Genomic DNA, 23077 nt, shown 5'->3' on the forward strand with positions numbered 1-23077 from the left:
CCTGGGTGGCTCAGTTGGTTACGCCTCTGCTTTCAGCTCTTGTCACGCTCTCAGGGTCCTGGGATCAAGTCCTGCGTCGGGCTTCTTGCTCAGTGGGGAGTCTGCTTCTCCCTCTGCCTGCCGCTCTCCCTGCTTGTGTACTCTCTCTCTGACAAATAAATACATTTAAAAAATCTTTAAAAAAATCTTTGTGTATAATTCCTTTTCTTACTCTGAGTAGTGACTTAAGTTGTACTAAAAAGCGGTAGTATGCTTATATGGTATTTAGTTGTTTTCTTCTCTGCTAGGAGGTGGAGGAGTGACTTAACACACAAATTATTTTTGAGTTATATGTTGATTTACATGATAAACTTCCATAAAAGGTAGGAAGTTGCCCAGTTTTTCTTCTCTGTATTTATATCTGATAAATGCACTGTATTTGAATCTTATGTTTTTTTCCCACTCAGAAGATCCCACTCGATCGATCTTGATATTCTCTCCAAACTAATTATGTTTTCCTTTCATTCTAGTTCAGACTTGGTTCTTTCAGTCTAGAGAAAGTTGCAAGTCCAGCTGAGGTCATTAGAAAACTTATTTGTGATTGCCTGGACACCATCACAGAAAACCAAGCCAAGAATGAGCACCTGCAGAAGGAAAATGAAAGGCTTTTGAGAGATTGGAATGATGTTCAAGGACGGTATGTGCTAATGTTCTTGTATTATAAAAACACTAAGCTCTCCTTATATTGTTATAGACTTAAGTTAATGATTTGTAAGTTTATTATATATGTAGACTAGCATATATTAATGTAAAATCTTTACTTAGCATGATTAGACCAAATTATTGGTCATTACTATACATTATTGGAGTATGTTAACACTTTTAGGTCATTAGTATTTGGTGGTATCATCAAACTAATGAACAAAAGGAGTAATCAGGCAATGAGAATCAGGAGCCACTAATATTAACCAAAATTTAGGAAGTTGATATTTATAAGATTTAATTTACCTCAAATTATAGGATTAATAATGAATAAAAAGGTACACAAAGTATAAATATGCCAATTCGTTACTTATATGGACTCTTTATGTAAATGGTAGCTATTTCAGATGCTGTGTGCTTTGGATCCTGATATAGACTTATTTTGCTCATTGAGAATTCATATTACCAGCATTTTAAAAAAGTGATGTAATTGTGTTTACTAGATAAGACATTTGGAAACCTTTATTTTCCTGATTTTGCCTCCTTTTTTTTTTTTTTTTAAATGGTGAAGAACGTCACTTCTTATTATGCATTTTTTCACTGTATCATAATCTAGGCCAGCCCAGGGTGTATTTTTTATTACTCTGTTATGTAAAAGATGTTTGAAGGAAACAAAATGGTATGTTGTGACCATTTATATTTTTACAGAGACATATAACGTATGCACATGTTGGTACATACATACGTGGCAACATCTGAAAGAGTTACATGGAATGTATATAAAATGATAATAATATTATCATTATATCCAGTATGTCCAGTGGACTTTTTATCTTTCATTCAAACCAGTAACTCTAAAACATAAGAACAATTTTCCAACTTAGGATCTTGTTAGGACAATCCTTAAGATTGTTTTATATGGATGGGTAAGTAAATGTGAGAGTATATGAAAAATGTGAAGTGTTTACCACTATCAATCTAGATTTGTGGAAAGGGTGTTGACCAGAAGGAATTATGTTTCTGTATATCCAATTACATTTACTAATGTAAGACATGTAAACTTAACACCTAAAACCTGACTATATTTGACTCTTAGTTATTATATTAAGAAAGTTTCTTGTTCTCTTTTATCTCTGAATTTACTTTTATCCCCAATTATATAAAAATAATGAGACCAAATCACAACTATGTAAATATTAGGAAACCATAGGGAAAAATAAGTTAATTTTGCTCTTCCTCTTTCTCTTTAAAATCGTGTTAGTATGAATCAATATCAAATATCTGTGCTAGAAAGCATGGTTTTGGTCTTTATCTGTAGTTTGGATATGCTTTTCTCTTTTATATGTGAAATAAATCAAATTAAAGGAGATGTAGTATGGCCGTGATAAGCCATTATATTTAAAACTCAAAATACCCTCAAGATGATAGGAAATTTGATTCACAAATTGTCCACAAAAATGCAGACTGGGTACTTGGTACTTGAACAAATTGCTTTAAAATGTCTGCCAGAGGTTGAAAGAGGTGTTACCTCATCAGTATTCACCACCACTGCCTTTGACTGGAAAGCAGCAGGGAACAAAGATGAGACGGTGGAGACAAACGCACCCTGTGCTGTAAAACAGTGGGGGAGGGCTGTGTATAATATATGGCCCCCAGATCCTTGATTTACTATTGCTGAACTGTCCAGAAAGTGCTTTTGCATTATTGTGGCAAAATGTTTCCTATCTAACCAGAAGTACAACCATATCTCTCATCGCCAGGCTTATTATGCTCCAACTATTCTTTTCTTGTAAATACTGGGTCACATATTTTCTTCAGGGGTTGGCAATGTGTTCCATTGTGCTAGCCCCCAGAGGACAGTGAGCCTGCTCCAGAGAATTCTATGCTCTTGATTGTATTCCACATGTTAGATTAGTTAGCTCTATTTTCCAAATTTCCCAAATGGGTTTCTTTCCTATCATAGGAGAAGGTGGGCATTGAAGGAGCTGTAAATACTTCTTGGTCTTGGCCAAGCAGTGCTTTCTTAAATGTTCCCTCCCTAGAGCCTTAGTATGATGGAAAATGAGCAAAGGATTTCTATCTCCATCTTCTGTATGGCAGTAGTACTGATGAAGACTCTTTAGGGAAATTAGAAATAGGGCATGAGCATAGCGAGTTAGGTAACTGCAGACATAGGAAGTAGAAAATCATTGGAGTGGTGGCCATCATGTTAGGCCTGGCCACAGCTCAGTTTTCTGGGCAGCTTCTGATACTCTTATATCAGTGTCCATCCATGCTCCAATCATTTCTTTCCCGTCATTGTTTCAGACTGTGTATGTGTGAGGGAATGACTGACACAAAATAATGGTGAGAATTCCCTTAGAAGCTATGGTGGATATAGGTCCTAAATAAAGGTGATACACAATGGGATATCATATGAGCAAAAACCAGTCATATACCCATGTGCTTGTACCATGGAAAATGTTAAGATCTGTTAAGAAGAGAAATGTAGTTAACAAAAAGAGGAATAGCATGTCAGTTTTGCTAAATATATCTTTAGATAGAAAATATCTAGAGGGAGAAAATTAAATGTTAATAGTGTATGTCTGGAATTGTAGATTAAATTTCTTTTTTTACTTTTTGGGAGTTTTTTTTAATATGTTTGATAACTGAAACATGTATAATTATAATCAGAACCAACTCTAAAACTATTTCCATTTGGGATGACAGTGGAGAATAGATGAAGTTTGAATAAGAAATAAATTACAGTATGAGTAAAAAATGAGCTTTAATGTGTAGGCTTTTTATATATTTTTGCTGTTATTTTTTATTAACTGTTTAATAATTGTGGTCTTAGCTCTGTTTTGAACAAGTGACATAACTGGATCAATTTAATTTTGTATAGTTTAGGTGAAGGAGAAAACATTAGAAATATTGTATGTGAATCCTTAAGTTATTAGCTATATTTATTTCACTTGTTTTTCCTATTAAGTTTCAAATACAACTCTTGAGTTCCATATTCCTGAATAGGTCTTTTGTTTGCATTCAGACATCAAGTCAAACTCCAGCTTTATTCTGCGTTAAAGTTATTAAACCTGTAACTGGAGGCAGTTCTCAGCAGATTGAATTGGGTTGACACTCATGGAATCATTAGAATAGAAGAGACCTTGAAAACTCTTTTACTTCATCTCTGCCTTCAAACTAGAATCACATTTTATCCAGATGAATTCAGTCTGATTTTTAAAGACCTCAGGAGATAGCTTCAACTCCCCTTGGTAGCCCATTATAGTGTTTAAGAACAGTCACAGTCAGAAAATTGTTCCTTCCATCTCTTGGTAATCTGAGTCCTTCATGGTATAGTTGAAGGCCATTTCCTCTTGTTCTGTTGTCAGAGAGGATGAGGAACAGCTGTTTACCATCTTCTTCTGTACTTAATGCCTTATTAAATCTCTGTACCACTGCTTTCTTTTCCAGTTCTTTGTAGCATTCTTTGTCCTCTGAACTCCATTCTCATTTTCTTTTGCTGTACATCCCTGACCTGGATATAAATTTGGCCAGAGAGGATTGTAAAAAGGTTACTGCATGATTTCTAAGCACCACATGTTCACATTTATGTATCTGATGTTTTATTTTGGGTTATCTTTTAATCTGTTTTAGATTGGATTATATTTTTACATGAAATTGCCTTGTTTCTGCTCCTATTTTTGTTATTATTTTTTGATATTATTCTTAGACTCTTTGTTTGCCTGCATAGAAGTATTTTATTTCTAATATTCACTATTTCCATACTTAGTCTTTATCCTTTTAGTTTTTTAAAATTAGTTTTCTTGTGTCATAGTTTTAGATATGTCAGTCCCAGGATACTAATTAACCTTAACATTATTGTTCTGTTTTCCTAGTCACTGTTGAAAAGATGAAGCATCATTAGCCCTTTCCTGTTTGATATTATTTATGTTTTCATCAGGTTTGAGTTTTTCCTTGGAGACGATCCTTGGACTAGTTGTAGTCTAATCTAGTTATATGTTAGTTCTCCTTTAGTATCACTGACTTGACAGTGAATCCCATGTTTCTCCTTCACTAAATGGCCTCATCTTCTAATAACAGTCTACTTCTTTCAGTGAAAGGTTGGCAGGAGACAAGTAATAATGGAAGGCCTTGTAGCATCATAATGCTGTAAGAGAGGATTGGCATTAAAAATGGGGGAAGGAGAGAGGGTATGTGCTATGGTGAGTTCTGTGAATGTGTAAGACTGATGAATCACAGAGCTGTACCACTGAAACAGATAATACATTATATGTTAATAAAAAAAATAGGGTAAGGAAGATGGTATGTACTTCTTAGCTACTGAATATTTAATAGAAGAATAGAAGAATCCAAATTTGTTGATAAATTAATAATTGAGAATAAATTTTTGTCCTGTTTACAATAATACTCTGTCCAGCCAACCCCTACACCCTAGCTTTGTCTGGGAGGTGTTAACCAGTTTGATGGTTGGAAGTTTGATTGCAATAAAATCCTAAAAGTTTGCTAAAACCAAGCAAGATTAAGTTATAGGATGCCATTTATTCTCTTGTTTGTACTCCTATCACAGACATGTTACTTTCGACAGTTTAGTTGTGATACCAGTTATTAGGATTAACATTATTCTTTAGACAAATTACATGATACTTTATTTTCATATTTATTTTCATTTTTGTCCAAGTGTTGTACTAAGTGTTAATTTTAATAAAGGTTTTGAAATTTGCTTGGTAGTTGTTAAGTGCACATAATCTTTCAATTAAGAATTATTGAAGTGATTTATATGGAAATTAAATACGCATTTAAATCAGATAAATAACCAAGTGGTTAATTGTTCCTAAAACTTTATATAATGTGCAAGATTTTTATTGTACATTTTTATAATTGGTTTTTAATTTACCTTTGTGTTAAGTATTTTATAGTATACTAAAGTATTTTGGTGGTGTATGTATTCTGTTCATCTTTTAAAATTTTTCTTACTATGTTACATTAGAAAATAGTACAAGAAAATGAGATGTAATGTTTATATAACACTTGCATCTGAAATAAAAATGCAGCGACATATCTATGAGGTCCATCTGGTCCAATGTGTCATTCAATGCTCTTGTTTCTTTATTGATTTTCTGCTTGGATGATCTGTCTATTACTGAGAGAGGCATGTTAAGATCTCCTACTATTAATGTATTCATATCAATATGACTCTTTATCTTAATTAACATTGTCTTATGTAGTTGGCTGCTCCGGTATTGGGGGCATAAATATTTACAATTGTTAGATATTCTTGGTGGATAGACCCTTTAAGAATGATGTAGTGTCCTTCTTTATCTCTGAATACAGTCTTTAGTTTAAAATCTAATTTATCTGATACGAGAATCGCTACCTCAGCTTTCTTTTGAGGTGCATTGGCATGAAAGATGCTTCTCCATCTCTTCACTTTCAGTCTGAATGTATCCTTAGGTTCCAAATGGGTCTCTTGTAGACAACATATGGACAGGCCCTGTTGTTTTATCCAGTCTGCAACCCTGTGCTGTTTTATAGGAGTGTTTAGGTCATTTATGTTGAGAGTGATTATTGAAAGATATGTTTTTATTGACATCATGTTACCTGTGAAGTCCTTGTTTCTATAGATTGTCTCTGTAAATTTCTGTTCTATGACACTCTTGGGTTCGTTCTTCTTTTATAGAACCCCCTGTAATATTTCTTGTGGTGCTGGCTTGCTGTTCACATACTCTTTTAAACCTTGCCAGTCTTGGAAGCTCTTTATCTCTCCATCCATTTTGAATGTCATCCTCACTGGATAAAGTATTCTTGGCTACATGTTCTTCTCATTTAGTGCCCTGAATATGTCTTGCCAGCCCTTTCTGGCTTGCCAGGTTTCTGTGAACAGGTCTGACATTATTCTGATGGACCATTCTTTGTACATAAGGAATCTCTTCCCCCTAGCTGCTCTCAAAAGCTCTTGTCTAAAATTATGATTCATCAGTCTTGCAATCAAGTGCCTCGAGGTCTTTCTAGATGTCTATACTGCCTGGAGACATCTATACTTTCAATGCCATCCCGATTAAAATTCCACTGGCATTTTTCAAAGAGCTGGAACAAACAATCTTAAAGTTTGTATGGAACCAGAATAGACCCTGAATTGCTAAGGAAATGTTGAAAAAGAAAAACAAAACTGGGGGCATCACGTTGCTTGATTTGAAGCTTTACTACAAAGCTGTGATCACCAAGATAGCATGGTCCTGGCACAAAAACAGACACAGAGACCAGTGGAACAGAGTAGAGAGCCCAGATAGCAACCCTCAACTCTGTGGTCTAATAATCTTTAACAAAGCAGGAAAAAATATACAATGGAAAAAAGACAGCTTCTTCAATAAATGTGCTGGGAAAATTGGACAGCTATGTGTAGAAGAATGAAACTCGTGCTCGCTTCGGCAGTACATAAACTAAAATTGGAAGAATGAAACTCGACCATTCTTTTACACCATACACAAAGATAAACTTGAAATGGATAAAAGACCTCAACGTGAGGCAGATATCTATCAAAATCCTAGAGGAGAACATAGGCAGTATCCTCTTCGACATTGGCCACAGCAACTTCTTTCCAAAGGTAAAGGAAACAAAAGAGAAAATGAACTTTTAGGACTTCATCAAGATCAAAAGCTTCTGCACAGCAAAGGAAACAGTCAACCAAACAAAGGCAACCCACAGAATGGGAGAAGATATATGCAAATGACACTACAGACAAAGGGCTGATATCCAAGATCTACAAAGAACTCCTCTAACTGAACACACACAAAACAGATAATCATGTAAAAAAATGGGCAAAAGACATGAATAGACACTTCTCCAAAAGAGACATACAAATGATTAACAGACACATGAAAAAATGTTCATCATCATTAGCAATCAGGGAGATTCAAATTAAAACCACACTGAGATACCACCTTACACCAGTTAGAATAGCCAAAATTAACAAGACAGTAAACAACAAGTGTTAAGATGTGGAGAAAGGGGACCCCTCTTACACTGCTGCTGGGAATGCAAGTTGGTACAGCCGCTTTGGAAAACAGTGTGGGGATTCCTTAAGAAATTAAAAATAGAGCTTCCCTATGACCCTGCAATTGCACTACTGGGTATTTACCCCAAAGATACAGATGTAATGAACAGAAGGGCCATCTGTACCCCAATGTTCATAGCAGCAATGGCCTCAGTCACTAAACTGTGGAAAGTGCCAAGATGCCTTTCAACAGACAAATGGATAAAGAAGATATGGTCCATATATACAATGGAGTATTAATGCCTTCATCAGAAAGGATGAATACCCAACTTTTGTATCAACATGGACGGGACTGGAGGAGATTATGCTGAGTGAAATAAGTCAAACAGAGAGAGTCAGTTGTCCTATGGTTTCACTTACTCATGGAGTGTAAGGAATAACATGGAGGACACAGGGAGGTGGGGAGAAGTGAGTGGGGGAAATTGGAGGGGGAGAAAAACTATGAGAGACTGTGGACTCCAAGAAACAAACTGAGGATTTTGGAGGGGAGAGGGTGGAGGGTTGGGGTGAGCCTGGTGGTGAGTATTAAGGAGGGCACATATTGCATGGAGCGCTGGGTGTGGTACATAAACAATGAATCTTGGAACCCTGAAAAATAAAGTAAAATTTCCCAAAAAACCCACATTGAGAAACCATCTTACACTAGTTAGAATGGCCAAAATTAACAGGACGGTAAACAAGTGTTGGAGACAATGTGGAGAAAGGGGAACCCTCTTAGACTAAGGAGGGCATGTACTGCATGGAGCACTGGATGTGGTACATAAACGATGAATTTTGGAACACTGAGAAAAAATTAAATTAGATTTTTAAAAAATGCAGTGACATGTTCCTGCTTAACATAAGCCATTGATATTGGCAGTTCCTCTTCAACTTTGGCTCTTTTCTTACCCCACACTTTTTGGTGTACTTCTTTCTTAAAGAACTTTGCTTAATGAAAGGAGTACTGCTATATTAATATTTACCATAGATTTTTTTAGAAGCTGAAGGGGATGAAAAATGTTGCTGTTAAAATGGTGAGTAGCTGTTAAAAGAGTGAAAAATAAATTCACAATCACTCATTCTCTTTATAAGGTGCCCACATTAACTCACTTTATTAATTTTCTAATAGCTTCTCCACATCTGTTGAACGCCCAACACTGTATTAGGCACTGAAGATAAAGTAGTCAATAAAACACACATGCTCTCTGCCCTTATGGAGTTCACAGCCATGGCAATGATTGTACTATGAGTGCTGTAATTGCTCCCAGAAAATATACTGCTTTTTGTTCCTTTTTATTCTGTAAGAGGCACTAATTCTTTAGATAAGTAGATTGTTGAAAGCATAGGGACATGTATACCAAAGGTATCAAATGTTGACATTTTTATTTATAATTTTTCAATGAAAAATTCTGTATTTCAAATACTATGAAATATATATACATAAATACATATGTAATGTAAATGCTAGAATACCTGTATAGAACAAGTATGAATAAACAATAAAGAGAAAACTAGGCAAGGCAAGGCTACATTTAAAATAATATTTTATTTGGAATAATTTATATTTGAATCTTTAAAATACAGGTTTATTCATGGTTCATGTGTATGTGCATATCTTATATATACAGTCTCTGCTTGTTAGCTCTCTTTATATCTGGGAGGATAAAATCCGTATCATCTCTTATTAGCTCATTTGAACATTGTAAAAGGAATTATAAATGATAGAGAAAATTTTATGTTTTGTCTTATATATCTATAATTGAGGACATGTAGTCTTTCACATTTGCTGCTTCATTAATCTCTCCTTGGAAATTTCAAGTTGGATACTTTAATTCATTATATAAATGCATACATGAGTGTGTGTATGTGGTGCTGAAGATAGAACTGCCTAAGTCATGTTCTTGCTGTGGAGCAGTTCATAGTCTATTTAGGGAAAACTGATTAGGTAAATCACTTAATCACAAAACAAGATCACGGTTGCTATTACAGTAATACTAGCCAAGTACAGAAAACATAGGCTATAATTACTCTTGTATGAAATTTCTCCCATAAAAATACTCTTTTGGAAATAAATGATTAAGTTTAGGCATTTAGATGTTTTAAAAATGTATTTGGGTATTATTTTCCAATATTGATCCTTATCTCACTGCATAAATTACTAACATTAATAAACAATAAATCCTAAATATTTAATTATCTGTATAAAACTTTAAGTCAATGAAAATCTATAAAAGTGATTTTTAATTGTATTTTCCTTGAAAAGTTTTTTTGAAATCATCTTCAGTATTGCTTTGAATAATAGTAATGCTAAAAAAAACCTGCATGATTTATTTTTTTGTTTATTTACATTTTAGATTTGAAAAATGCGTCAGTGCTAAGGAAGCTTTGGAGACTGATCTTTATAAACGGTTTATTCTGGTGCTGAATGAGAAGAAAGCGAAGATTAGAAACTTACATAAGTTGTTAAGTGAAGTTCAAGAACTAGAAAAGAACATTGAGCATGAAAGGTATTTTGAGTTGTCTGTTTTGAGATGGCAGATAGAGAAATTTAAGTGGAATTTTTTCCCAAACTTAATGAAAGTTAGGTGCCATTTTTAGTAATGTGAGATCATTTGATAGTCTGGGGTTAGATGTTGTGGCTGTTGGATGCAGTGGGCTGGAAAAGTCTCAAAATGTTCTCTCCATGTCTGCTCACTGTCATAACTACACTTAAATCTTAAAACTGGCATGTGGTTTATCTAAGTGTTATTTGTGTAATTCTTAGACATCATTAAAAACAATAAAAACTTTATCTTCTGTAAAACTGCAGAGTTGAATACACATTTGTAATATTGGTGTCTAAGGAGTGGTTACTTTTAGAATCAAGTGGTTCTGAGAGTGGATGCATCCTTGATTTTTAAGGAAGAATCACAGGTGACTTATAGCTGGTATGGTTTAGACAATTACAATTATTTTAGTCTGATTTTTATTGTTTTACTACTTTATTTATCCACTTAATTATTTTAGTGGATCCAGGTTTGCATTTTTTGCCCAAATCTGAGAGAACACAAAGCTTTACTAATGGCGTCATATGAAGAATATAACATTTGATGTCAGATGGACCTCGTTCAAGTGTTATCTGGCACTGATACCTGTTAGTACATGACTTTGGACAAGTCCTGTAAACTCTCTGTGCCTTACTTGGCATCTTCATAGTAAGAAGAAGGGTGCCTCTCTGAAAATTTAGGGACAGTCAAAAGCAAGGCAGAACTGCTTTGAGATCAGTAAAATACTGAACACTCTGTGATCTTCAGAAGGTAATTCAGAAGAATAGTATTTTGATAGATGAATAAGATGATAAGAAACTGAAGAGTTGATTATAGTGAGCACTAAACCACATTTAAATTAGGTAGAAGGGAAACATATTCTTAAGAGAGTTAACATACAGTCTTTATATTTTTTTTTTTAAGATTTTATTTATTTATTTGACAGACTGAGATCACAAGTAGGCAGAGAGGCAGGCAGAGAGAGAGGTGGAGGCAGGCTCCCCGCTGAGCAGAGCCCCACGTGGGGCTCGATCCCAGGACCCTGGGATCATGACCTGAGCCGAAGGCAGAGGCTTAACCCACTGAGCCACCCAGGCGCCCCAACATACAGTCTTTATAAAGTGCTTTCATCTTAATCATGTATGTTTCAGTATATGTTTGTTTAAGGTATTTTTCCAGGGATATTTTCTATAATTATTTACTGGTGAATTTGATACCTAGCCAGGGGTGAGCCAAAAATTTATAATTCTACCTTTCTGTGTTTCTAGGGAAATCACAACACATTCTGAAATGGCTGCTGACAGGGATGCAATCTATGATGAAAGCACTGATGAGGAGAGTGAAGACTTGCCTGATCGCTCTGCGTTAGCTCCAAGTAAGAGGAGTGCATTCATTTCCTTTGTTGGAGATCTCACTCGGGCTTATTATCCTAAAGATAATAAACTGTAATGAAAAATGTTATGAAAAAGGTCTTTTCTACAAAAATTCTTCAGGGTTTTTAGTCTAGAACCTCAAGTACTTAATGTTAAAAATTATATTTATTATACAGTGCGGCAACTCGTTAGCAATAAAACAAACAAGCACACACACACACACACACACACACACACCCCAAGGCATGCTATCTCCTATTAAATAAGGGTACATAAGGAATAAGCAAGATATGTATGTGTTCATGCTAGTTATATCTAGCTCGAAGTTGGTGGCCTTTAACATGTGAGATCTTATCCATCTAAAGCTATGGATGGGCAAGGAGTGGGGTGATCTAGAATGCTTCAGGTTGTCTTGAGGTTGAGCCTTCTTTCACTATTCAGAATAGGGATTTTAGCAGGGGGAGATGGGTGATGGGGGAACAGAAGGGGAAATGGCAGTTTATGTTAAAGTACCTGAGCCTTACTCAGTCTCTCAGATCTAAATCCATGAATAATATTTCTAAATGTTTATAGATTTCCTAGATGCAAGAGTTCCTGAACTCATCTTACACTTACGTGGTTCTGGCAGAATCCTAGTGTTCTCAAAATAAATGTTTGATTCATTTATTTAGCAAATGTTTTCTGAGTGTCTCTTAGGTACCAGAAACTATTCTCTGTCGGAGAGCAAAAAACAAATATTTTTGTTTTCATGCAGTTTATGAATTCTAGTCAGGGAAACAGACAAAAACAAGATGAATATATTGAATATAAGCTATATTAGATAGTGATAAATGCTGAAGAGAAAAATACACCAGGAAAGGATAATAGAAAATGTCAGGGTGGAAGTAGGATAAAGGTTATAATTTTAGCCAGGGCACCAGAAAAGGTGACACGTCTATCTGTGGGGTGAGTATGCTAGGCAGAAAAAAAGCAGTTAGTACAAAGACCCCGATGTGGGAGCTTTCATCAACTTTTTATTGATGTGTTTAAGCAATAGCATGGAGGGAGGTATGGGTACAGTAGGATGATAGAGATAGGGAGAATGGAGATATGAGGTCAGAGAGAGGGCATATCATGTGTAGGGCCTTATAGGCTATTGTAAGGATTTCAAGGTTTGCTTTCAACTGCGCTGGAAACTGTTGGAAGGTTTCGAACATCAAGTGATGTGATCTGACTTACAGTTTTAGCAGGATTAATCTGGCTGTTATGTTGAGAAAAGAGTATACATAGTGTGGTAAGCGTAGAAGAAGACAGAGAGTGGAAAGCTGGTTCAACAAAGCATGAAGGACGTGAGCGGCTTAGACCAGAGTGACAGCAGTGAAGATGGTGAACAAGGGGCAGATTCTAGATATGTCTAGAGGCAACATATTATTGTTGCTGAAGTGGGTATCGTACTGAGAGACAGGCATACACCAATCAGGATAAGTGTTTTGGATTGAATACTGAAGGCATGCAGCTGACTTACTGAATTATGAGAGTATGGAAGAGGAGGGTTAGGAACTTAGTTTTACAAACCTTAATTCTGAGATATTAAGTAGGGAGTTGGGTATACAAATTTGGAGTTAGGAAGAGGGCTTCCTGCTGAAGATGTTTAAGTAAAGAGGCATTTAAAGCCGGCTGAGCTATCAAGGGAGATAGAGAAGATAGAAAAGGGTAGTGATCAAGGACTCTGCCCTCGTACACTTGAATGTGTAGAGTGAGGAGACCAGCAAAGACTGAGAGGGAGCAGCCAGGCAGGCAAACATGGTAGGACACACAGGTGTTACTGGGGATCTTAATAAAACATTTTCAGTGGGATAGCAGAAATAGGAGGTTCCAAAAGGGTGAGAGGAGAGAACTGGGAAGAAACAAGAAGCCTAAGCAACACTTTTTAGCAAGTTTTACTGTATAGAAGAGGAAACCTGCTGCTTGAAGGGTGCGTGGGGCCAAGAGGGTTTTTTTTTTTTTTCTTTCATCTTTGTCTTAGATGAGAGAAAGAACACCATGTTTGCATATTGATGGGAGTAAGTAAGGAAAGTGGGGGAGTGTTGCTGAAATTGCTGGAATGCTGTTTCTCATAAGTGAAGATGGGATCGAATGGACAAGTGGCAGGATTTGGTTAGCTAGGAGCATGGGCACTTTCCATAAAGACAGGAAAGAAAATAGAATAAATGGACAAGACATAGGAAGGTATGTGATTGGGGTCATGGAAATTTCATGATATTGATTACATTAGTTGGTTGATTAATCTGATTCTAATTAGGTTTGATTGGATCACACAATCACATACACCCTCACCTTTGCACAGCAGAGTTAACATTTGGAGGCAATGCTTGTTTTACATTAGTGACCCAATATAAAATGAAGTCATTCTTTAATAATCAAATGTAATTGAAAGTTCCCTAAAAAGGGAATCTGTGCTCTTTCCAAAAATCTAAATGTTCAAAATTTTTATTGAATATAATGGTCTTTGATTTTGTTCCTTATTCAGAGTCTCACCAACCTTTGAAGTAGACGAAAATTATTGTTGAAAAGAAAATATATGGTTAAATAATGGGTATATGAGAATGGGGTCCTATATGTGTTCTATTTTAGGCAAAGCATTCCTACAATTGTACTATTTTAAATCTGGCTAAATTTCTCTTCTCTTCAAAAATGTTTAGTTCATTGTACATTTTTTCTTTTACATGGTGTATTTTCTTTAACTCAAATCAGTTCACTACATACTTGACATATAGGTCTCTGATTCTTTTATTTTTTTCTTTGCACTTAACTTGCTTTTGGCAGGTTTTGATTTCAAGAGTTAAGAACATTTTTATTCAAAATTTTAACTATCCTTTTCCTTCTGCTTCAGTAAGAAATATTCGGGAAACTGAAGTTTGGAGGGGGGAAAAAAAAAGAACCTCAGATCTAAAATGCTTGGTATTGAATAAGAACTGGATTCCATATATCTGAGGAAAAACATTTTAAGTGTTAAACAACAGAATAAGCTTCTTTATAGCTTACCAGATTCTATAATTCATTCTTTTACAGAGACAAAATTATACTCTTAGTCTATGGGAAATATGTTTATATATTTAATCATAGATTCGTCTTTTGGTATTTTATATACTATTACTATGTATCTGGACCAGAGCAATGAAGGTTTCTTCTTGAATTTATTCTGCCATCTTGATAATAAATTACCTATTCTTATTGTATAAGTAAATATTTGAATTTATTTTAGGTAGTGCAGGTTCATGTGTGCTTTCCCTACGATATGAACAAGAGGAAAAAACTGATGTGATTTAATACATTTATTCTTTCAGAAAGTCATTTATTTAAATGGCTAAATGTTTAACTTGGTAGTCATTTCTATTATGTAAATGTGTGTTCATCATTAATTGTAAAAAACCATCGAATTTCCTAATGATTCATTCCTGCATGATAATAATTTAGTGTGACCAGATCATTTAGTGATTCCACAGTATTCAATCAAGGAAAAGTTCTGCTTATTTACATACATATATCCAGATGTACAATAAGGATATTGTAGTTTACAGGAAATAGGCAGGTAACTATTTTATGTATGGGCAATCTATTTTATTATTTTTTTTCTCCAAAGTTTTAAATTTCCCCCCATCATTAGAGTTGTTGAGGAAATAACTGATGACAGTACTCTAATAAACTACGTCATGTTCATATGTATTATACCATATATTATGAAAAACCTCTAAATTTGTTTAAAGTTAGTTAGCTAAAAGGAGATCTCCGAAGTATTCTGAAACTTGAACATCACAGTCTGTACCACCCACAACTACATTTTATACTTTTCTGTAAATATATAAAACAAGATTTACTTTCTGTAGGTCTTAACTTCCAGAATTTCTAGATAGGTAACAATGGTATTACAGACTTAGTTTAAGAAATAAATTGTTACTGCATGCTAAAGTCTTAGAGTTCATAGGTATTTAACTTTGTTTCAGATTAAGATTATGATAGATGAGCTGGTTGCCATGGTCTCTGTTTATAGCTCAACCCCTGGATTACCAAGGAGGATGAATTACTTGCACTCTCATCTAGTTTGTGTAACTCCTTGTGGCTCTAAGGATTTCCTGGTTTGTCTGGATTAGTCCTACCTCCAGTGTTGTTTTGTTTTTGTTTTTTGTTACGTTTTTTAATTGAATGGAAAAATAACCATGTTGGGTTTTTATAGATATAGTAAAACAACCTTTTCTACAGGAAATCTTCTGTTTCTTTGGATACAAATCAAGGTAACACCTGATGTCCATGTCTTTGGAGAAACTTCAGATTGAAGTAGGTCTCCTGAATAACAGAACCTCACCAAAATAAAAAGAGAGAGAAGTGTAGTTAGTATAGCATCTGAGTGCCAAAACGTCTAGCAGTGCATCCATGGCCTTTTATTTGCCCCCAAAATATCTGCCATAGCCTAAAAATTAATTTATGGTTATGTAGTTTTTCAGGTTTATAACCATTTTGATGCTATAATAATAGTAGAATTGTATGTGAAAATAATTCTTAAATGTATATGAATATTCCAAGAATTTTAACCATTATCATAAAACATTTATTGTGTTAGCATAATTCAGAATGTGGGTGAATATTTAGTACAAAGATTGGGCTTATCTCATTGAAATAGGATCTTTCCTGTGAAGCTTTTTGAAAACTTATGCTTAATTGGTTCCTAATTAGAGGAATTATTTTAATGTCTCCTTAATTATTTCAAATTATTTATTTTTAAATTAAGATAATTAATATTTTCTATTATAACTCTATTAGTAGAAATTGAAAGTATTTCTCAAAATTAGAGACCAATTAAATTAGCCTTACTAAAAGTATAAATATGAAAAATATTTATTCTAAAATATTTTATTCTTCTTCATTTTAAAAGTGCACAACCATTAAAAACAAATAAAAATAAGCTTTCTATCACTGATCTGCATAAATATTAGCCTGGTATTTAGCACATTAGTTTAATTAGTCTTGATTCTTTACCAACGGGAAGGCCCCTGTATTACTGCTATCAGTAATTTAGGCTTCTACTTAGTTGGTGGGCTTCCTGAAAGGAAGTGTGATTATAGAATAGCCTTTTAGAAAATAAATGAATGGCTATGTCAAAGAGTCGATGAATACTGATATAGTAGCTTTTAAAAATAGAACAGAATCCAAAATTTCTAAGTATCAAAGAGCTCGTTGCTTCAAACAGTGAATGTCTACTCACAGAAGGGGTAACAACATGTACTGCCAAAGAGATTAGTCAGAAATTCAACTTTAGAATTACAGATTATTCCCTTAATCTTATCCAGCTTGTTTATCACAGACTTGTTTATTTACAAATTCTTAATAAAAAGCTTGATTTAGTGAAACCTGTCACAAAAACCAGAGGAGCAATTTGAGTGTATTTCGTAGCAATTATACATAAGCAACATTGCTCAGGAATGATACTATGTACTTCAGAGACCTAGATCTCATATAGTTCTGGATCTTCTAATTCAAGCCTGTCATTTTTCAGATGAAGAAACAGAGGCCTACAAAGGTTAAATATATTACTGCTGGTTACACAGGAGAAAAGAATGAGAAAATACTTGCCTCCTGTAGTAGTAAATCACGGTTGCACATTTCTTTTTGAGATATTTTTAAAAACTTTGGAAATTTCCTAACACTGAGGAGATTGCAATTAATGCAATAGGGTGATGAGAACACTTCCCCTGTTGAAGAGGAGATTCTGTTTGTACATAAATTCTCCAGAAAGACAGGCAACATCATCAGATTAAAAAACAAGTCAATGAAACAAGATGGGATTGGGAGGGAGACAAACCATAAGTGACTCTTAATCTCACAAAACAAACTGAGGGTTAATGGGGGGAGGGGGGTTGGGGGGTGGGATTATGGACATTGGGGAGGGTATGTGCTATGGTGAGTGCTGTGAAGTGTGTAAACCTGGCGATTCACAGACCTGTACCCCGGGGATAAAAAGATATTATATGTTTATGAAAAATAAAATTAAAACAAAAAAAAAACAAAAAAAAACAAGACTTCATGATACACAGTTATGGAGGAAATTCCAGAATACACATCCATCTATCTATCTATCTATATTCCTTCCTTCCTTTCCTTCCTTCCTTCCTTCCTTCCTTCCTTCCTTCTTTCTTAAGATTTATTTATTTGACAGAGAGAGAGACAGCGAGAAAGGGAACACAATCAGGGGGAGTGGGAGAGGGAGAAGCAGGCTTCCTGCCCAGCAGAAAGCCTGATGTGAGGCTCAAACCCAGAACCCTGGGATGATGACCTGAGCCAAAGGCAGACACTTAATGACTGAGCCACCCAGATGCCCCCAGAATATGCATATTTCTATTGAGGTTATTCCTTGTATATTTTTTCTATTTAGATATAATTGACATACAACATTGTGTAAGTTTAAGGTGTACAATGTGTTGATTTGATGTAGTTGTATATTACAATATGATAACCACAGTAGCATTAGCTAACACCTCTGCTGCATCACATATTTATCATTTCTTTTTTTGTGGTGAGAACATTTAAGGTCTAGTCCTTTGCTACTTTGATGTTATAATACAGTATTGTTGCCTATAATCACTAAGCTGGGCATTAGATCTTAAAGACTTATTTATCTACCTAGCTGCAAGTTTGTACTCTTAAGTATCTCCCCAATTCCCTTACCCTAGCCCCTATCAACTATTATTCTACTCTTTTTTTTGTGCATTTGGCCTTTTTAGATTCTGTATATAAGTGATATCATACAGTATTTATCTCTTTCTGTCTGACTTATCTCACTCCCTCCGTATTAACTGCTTCAGGTTTTGACTTAGTATTTATCTACATAAGAATCTCAAATATACGAAAGATTTGCAGTAATCTGTGATAATTTTTCTATACTATACTATTAAAATAAAACTTTGATATGCCCTTCTAGGCAATTATTTCTATACCTTTATATATATATTCTTGGAGAGACAGAAAGAAATTCTGTTAATAATATTTATTTCTGCCTATGGATGAATGAGAAGGTTAGGTAATCTCCCCCCAAAATAACTATAAACTGACAAAAAAGAAACAAGTAAACATTGAGGTGCTCTGCACTTGATCTTAGCCAGGAGGCCAAGAAGCAATTCACTGAAATGCTAAGGCAAGTAAGGAAGGCAAAGAATAATAGGAGAGGTATTTATTCTTGAAAAATTGCTGAAATTCCATTAAGAACTCGGAATCTGTGCACTTCTTGCCTAGGGCTGGCCTCACTGCTATCCTGTGCACTTCTTCCTTGCCCTCTCCCACATTCCTTGGGTTTGTTCAGTATGGAAGTCCTGTCAGGACCTGGGAGGCTGTGAGGACTGGCAACTGTTAGGCCTGGGTCAAAAAAGGCTCACTTGGTGTGGAGAAGAATACCCACATTTGGCAGTGTTGGTGAAAGTAATGTTCCTGGCTGCAGTGGCTAAGTGCGTTGGACCAATCAATCTACCAACCTAAAGTCAGCCTGCTGTGTGGCTATAATTGTACCATCTTGCTCCAAGCATCTAAGACTAGGATTTTACAGAGTATGGTGACTTCACCTAAGTATTCATCTACCTGCTGTTTCAATGGGTAATATGTTGTGAGAGAAAAATTATGTGATCACTTACTCATTTTTTTCTTTTCTTCATAGCTTCTCAGGGTCTTTAATATGCTAATGAAGATAGTAATGAAAGGTAGAATGTACTATGAAATGTTTCTCAAACTTCCAAGACCTTAGGAACTTTTTCAATGGAAATTATTATGCCGTGCACCCTATGTGAGAAATTCTGCTTTAAACCATTTCTATTCATATATAAATTAGGTGAAAAAAGGAGAAGACTCTAAAGAGAACAAATATTTTCCCAAAACAGTCTCTCTATGTCCATATTTTAAGAGGACATGTACTAAATAGGGGGAATGGATCATATAATCAAGGATATATACTTAAAATATAGCATGAACCCATGTGAATATTAAACCTCAGAATGTGCAGTGAGTAACTTTCAGGATTCTGAAGATGGCTTAAAAATTATATTTTTGCCACTGTTGTAGGAAGAGTACTGATCTGAGAATGGACTTAGGACAAATGTTGACTGATAAAATTAATATTAACAGTTGACAGAAAACACTACTTAATGTTATTTAATTTGGTTTGTTCTAATCTTAAAGCGCATTCTTAACTTCTGGTTCTTAAGTAGTTAACAAGGGGATCTTTGAACCCTTTGGAGTTATATATAAAGTTATATACATAAATGCATGTATTAGTTTGTTGGGCTGGTATAACTCAGTATCACAAACTAGGTAGCTTAGACAACAGAAATATATTGTCCCACACTTCTGGAGGCTAGAAGTTCCAAATCAAGATGTCAACAAGGTTGATTCTTTCTGAGGGCCAGGAGGGAAGGCTCTGTCCAGGCCTCTCTCCTTGACTTGTTGAAAGCCATCTTCTCCGTCTCTTCATATCACTGTCCCTTTCAGTGTTGCATCGAAATTCCCCTTTTTTGTAAGGACAGCAGTCCCACTGGTTAGGGCCCATGCCTGTAACCTCAATTGATTACCTTGGTGAATCCTCTGTTTCCACATAAGAATTCCACATTCTTCAGCACCAGGGATTAGGACCCCAAAATGTCTTTTTGGGAGGGACACAGTTCATCTCATTACAAATGCACAAGTACACTTTTCTAGAGCAAGGTTCAAATTTTTATATATTTTCAATAGGGAGTATATTCCAAAAATGATTCAGAATCATTGACCTTAGGAGAATGGTATTTAAACCAAAAAAAGATGGAATAAGACACGTTAAAAGGAAACTGAGAAGAGGAGAAAATAACTTTCCGGCAGAAACTAAATCACCCTCTGTCAGTTCATTGGTTTGGGTTTTGTCAAGAGCTGCTCTGCACATTCAGTCAGGTAGGCACTAGTGACGTGAGACTGTTGAACACTGGAAATGTGACTTGTCCAAGTTGAACTGTACTTATAAATATAAACCAAACATTGGATTTCAAAAACTTAGTATTAAAAAAAGAAGTAATGTGTCTCATTAATACATTTCTATATTAATTAAATCTTGAAATAATTATTTTTGGATGTATTGAGTTAAATATATTATTAATATTACCTTCATTTTCTTCTTTTTTACTCATTTGGATGTATTTAATAGGAAGTTTAAAATTCTACACGTGACTCACATATTTCTATTTGATGCACTGATCTTGGTGTTCTAAAAAGTTCCATTTCAGGTTGCTTTTATGGTGCTATGATAGATGTATATTACTGTGAAAATGAAATCAAATTGTACTACCAAGTTTTTATGAAGCTGTTAATGTAAAGCCGTGAGATCTTTAGGTGGGTGTAGATGACTATGGGTGTAATTGAGTATTTATGTCTAAGAAATGCAAAAGGTTTTACACTTTTTAATTTATTTACTGTTTTTTGATTGGTTGTAGTAAAACAAACTTAAGAAAGCCTGGATCACCTTTGTCATAGGAAAATGAGGCTAAACATTTTTATTGCCCTGTGTAACTGCAACCACGACCCAGTTGAGACAAAAGGTGGGGTAATGCAGCAATAATCTCTAAGTTAGCTGCATTTCTATAATGTAGTACAGACGATTCTTGTCTCTTTGTGATTGTGACAGGGGTCTCCACCACAAACAGCACATCTGGTTCCTTGTACCAACTCATCAATATCATTTATAAGCCATATTTAAGATCAAAAGGATAGAGTTTACTAGTGATGAGGTTCTGGAATGTTGCCAGCCCACCAGCATTGACATGGTGCTTGCTGAAGCTTCACTCTGGAGGGCTTGGGTATGTGTAAAGGGTGCATATCACCAGGCTCGCTGAGTAGAGTCCGAATATGTGGTGTCATGAAAGAGAACTGTTACAAGTGGGGTGAGCGGAAGAAGGAATCAAAGCGAGACCCCGAGTGCCAGTTTCAAGCCTTGTGGTAAAACTCAGTGCATTGAGAAATAAGTGCAAACACACATCTGTGACATTCAGCATTTTGTGGGGGTAGTTGTAATTTGGGGGATGACTGAACAAAAAAAGGAACTTAGAGTACTGCTGTCTGTGACGCCACAAGCTTAAAAGCACAATGGCTAGCCGTATTAACAATACTATTTTTTTATTTTAAATGAATAACTTGGACTGTACAGAGATTGTAACTGTTGATCTAGGTCACATACTTTGTTTTTCCTTTGTTAAGTAATAAATCTGATTGCATTTACATAGGACATAGTTTCCTAGTTTTCTGTTTTTTGACTCTTCCTTTTGTATTTGATCGGGCTCATTTTATTCATTGAGGTCATTTGCATGAATCCTGGAAATAATTTGAGTTTGTGACCCTTGGAAAATGATGATTTTTCTGACAATGATAACTAGTTTGATTAGTTCTTCTAACTCTAATTCTGCTACTACAGGTATTGTTCCTCCTCCTCCTTTACTATTACAATTGCTATTGCTGTTACTTTTATTGTTCTGTTATGGTTCCACCACCACGCTGTTACAGTAATGTAATCACCAGCACTGTAACTACTATGGACTCGGTTACTTAAGCATTTATATGGGTGCCTGAGTGTATTCTAGGTTTCTTAGATGTGTTAGTTCATTCTTGGATGCATTACTTCATCTAACAGCATTTAAGTATATATTTGGAGTATATACCTTTGAAGGATATACTGTTATCATCACCATTTTACAGCTGAGAGAATTGAGGCACAGAAAAATTAGAAAACTTGTCTAAGGTAACACAGCTAGTAAATAATAGAACTGGGGTTCTAATCCAGGCAGTCTGAGAACTCTTCTTGTGCTAAAGGTTCTTTTTATTTAGTAGAACGACCTTATTTTTTAAAATCTAAGAGTTCTCTTTAATTTTATATTTAAATCATTTGATGCCTTTGTTTTTGTAAAATGATTAAAGGCTCCTAAAAAAGAAAGGGTAGAATATATGGCCTCCTTGATTTCTTACTTAATGGTGTGGGCACACATTTAACTGGAAAAAGATATAGCTTGGTGTCATTAATGCACCATTAAGATGAATGGGAATGTTCATATCTGTGTTGGAGGTTTATTATGATTTGATGGCAAAGCACATAAGGCAAAACAGTGATTTATATTTAGTCCTTGATTAAAAGGCTGTGTGTAGAGATGCTAAATAAATATTAAATAATACTATCAAAACGTCCATGTAGACATTTTAAAAATACAGAAATATATAGTTTTAAAATATAAAAAAATATAGTGTTTTTTTTGTTTTTTTGTTTTTTGTTTTTAGATTTTATTTATTTATTTGAGAGAGAGAGACCACAAGGAGGCAGAGAGGCAGGCAGAGAGAGAGAGAGAGAGAGAGGGAAACAGACTCCCTGCCAAGCAGAGAGCCCGATGCGGGACTTGATCCCAGGACCCTGAGATCATGACCTGAGCCAAAGGCAGCAGCTT

The 23077-nt window shown here is 35.1% G+C and overlaps 1 protein-coding gene across 2 annotated transcripts in view; it reads left to right on the plus strand.

Annotated features, from left to right (window-relative positions):
* The window catches only part of LOC111148365 (X-ray repair cross complementing 4), a 337166-nt gene that overhangs the window by 104264 nt on the left and 209825 nt on the right, over nucleotides 1-23077 (plus strand). For both annotated transcript variants that reach the window (XM_022504862.1, XM_022504864.1), the window contains exons 4-6: nucleotides 510-676; nucleotides 10069-10221; nucleotides 11508-11614. In XM_022504862.1, coding sequence (XP_022360570.1) covers nucleotides 510-676; nucleotides 10069-10221; nucleotides 11508-11614 — 427 coding nt within the window. The remainder of the gene's footprint in view (nucleotides 1-509; nucleotides 677-10068; nucleotides 10222-11507; nucleotides 11615-23077) is intronic.

The sequence above is a fragment of the Enhydra lutris genome, unplaced genomic scaffold (assembly GCF_002288905.1).
Source record: "Enhydra lutris kenyoni isolate GAN:26980312 unplaced genomic scaffold, ASM228890v2 scaffoldscaffold19, whole genome shotgun sequence".
Lineage (NCBI taxonomy): Eukaryota > Metazoa > Chordata > Mammalia > Carnivora > Mustelidae > Enhydra > Enhydra lutris.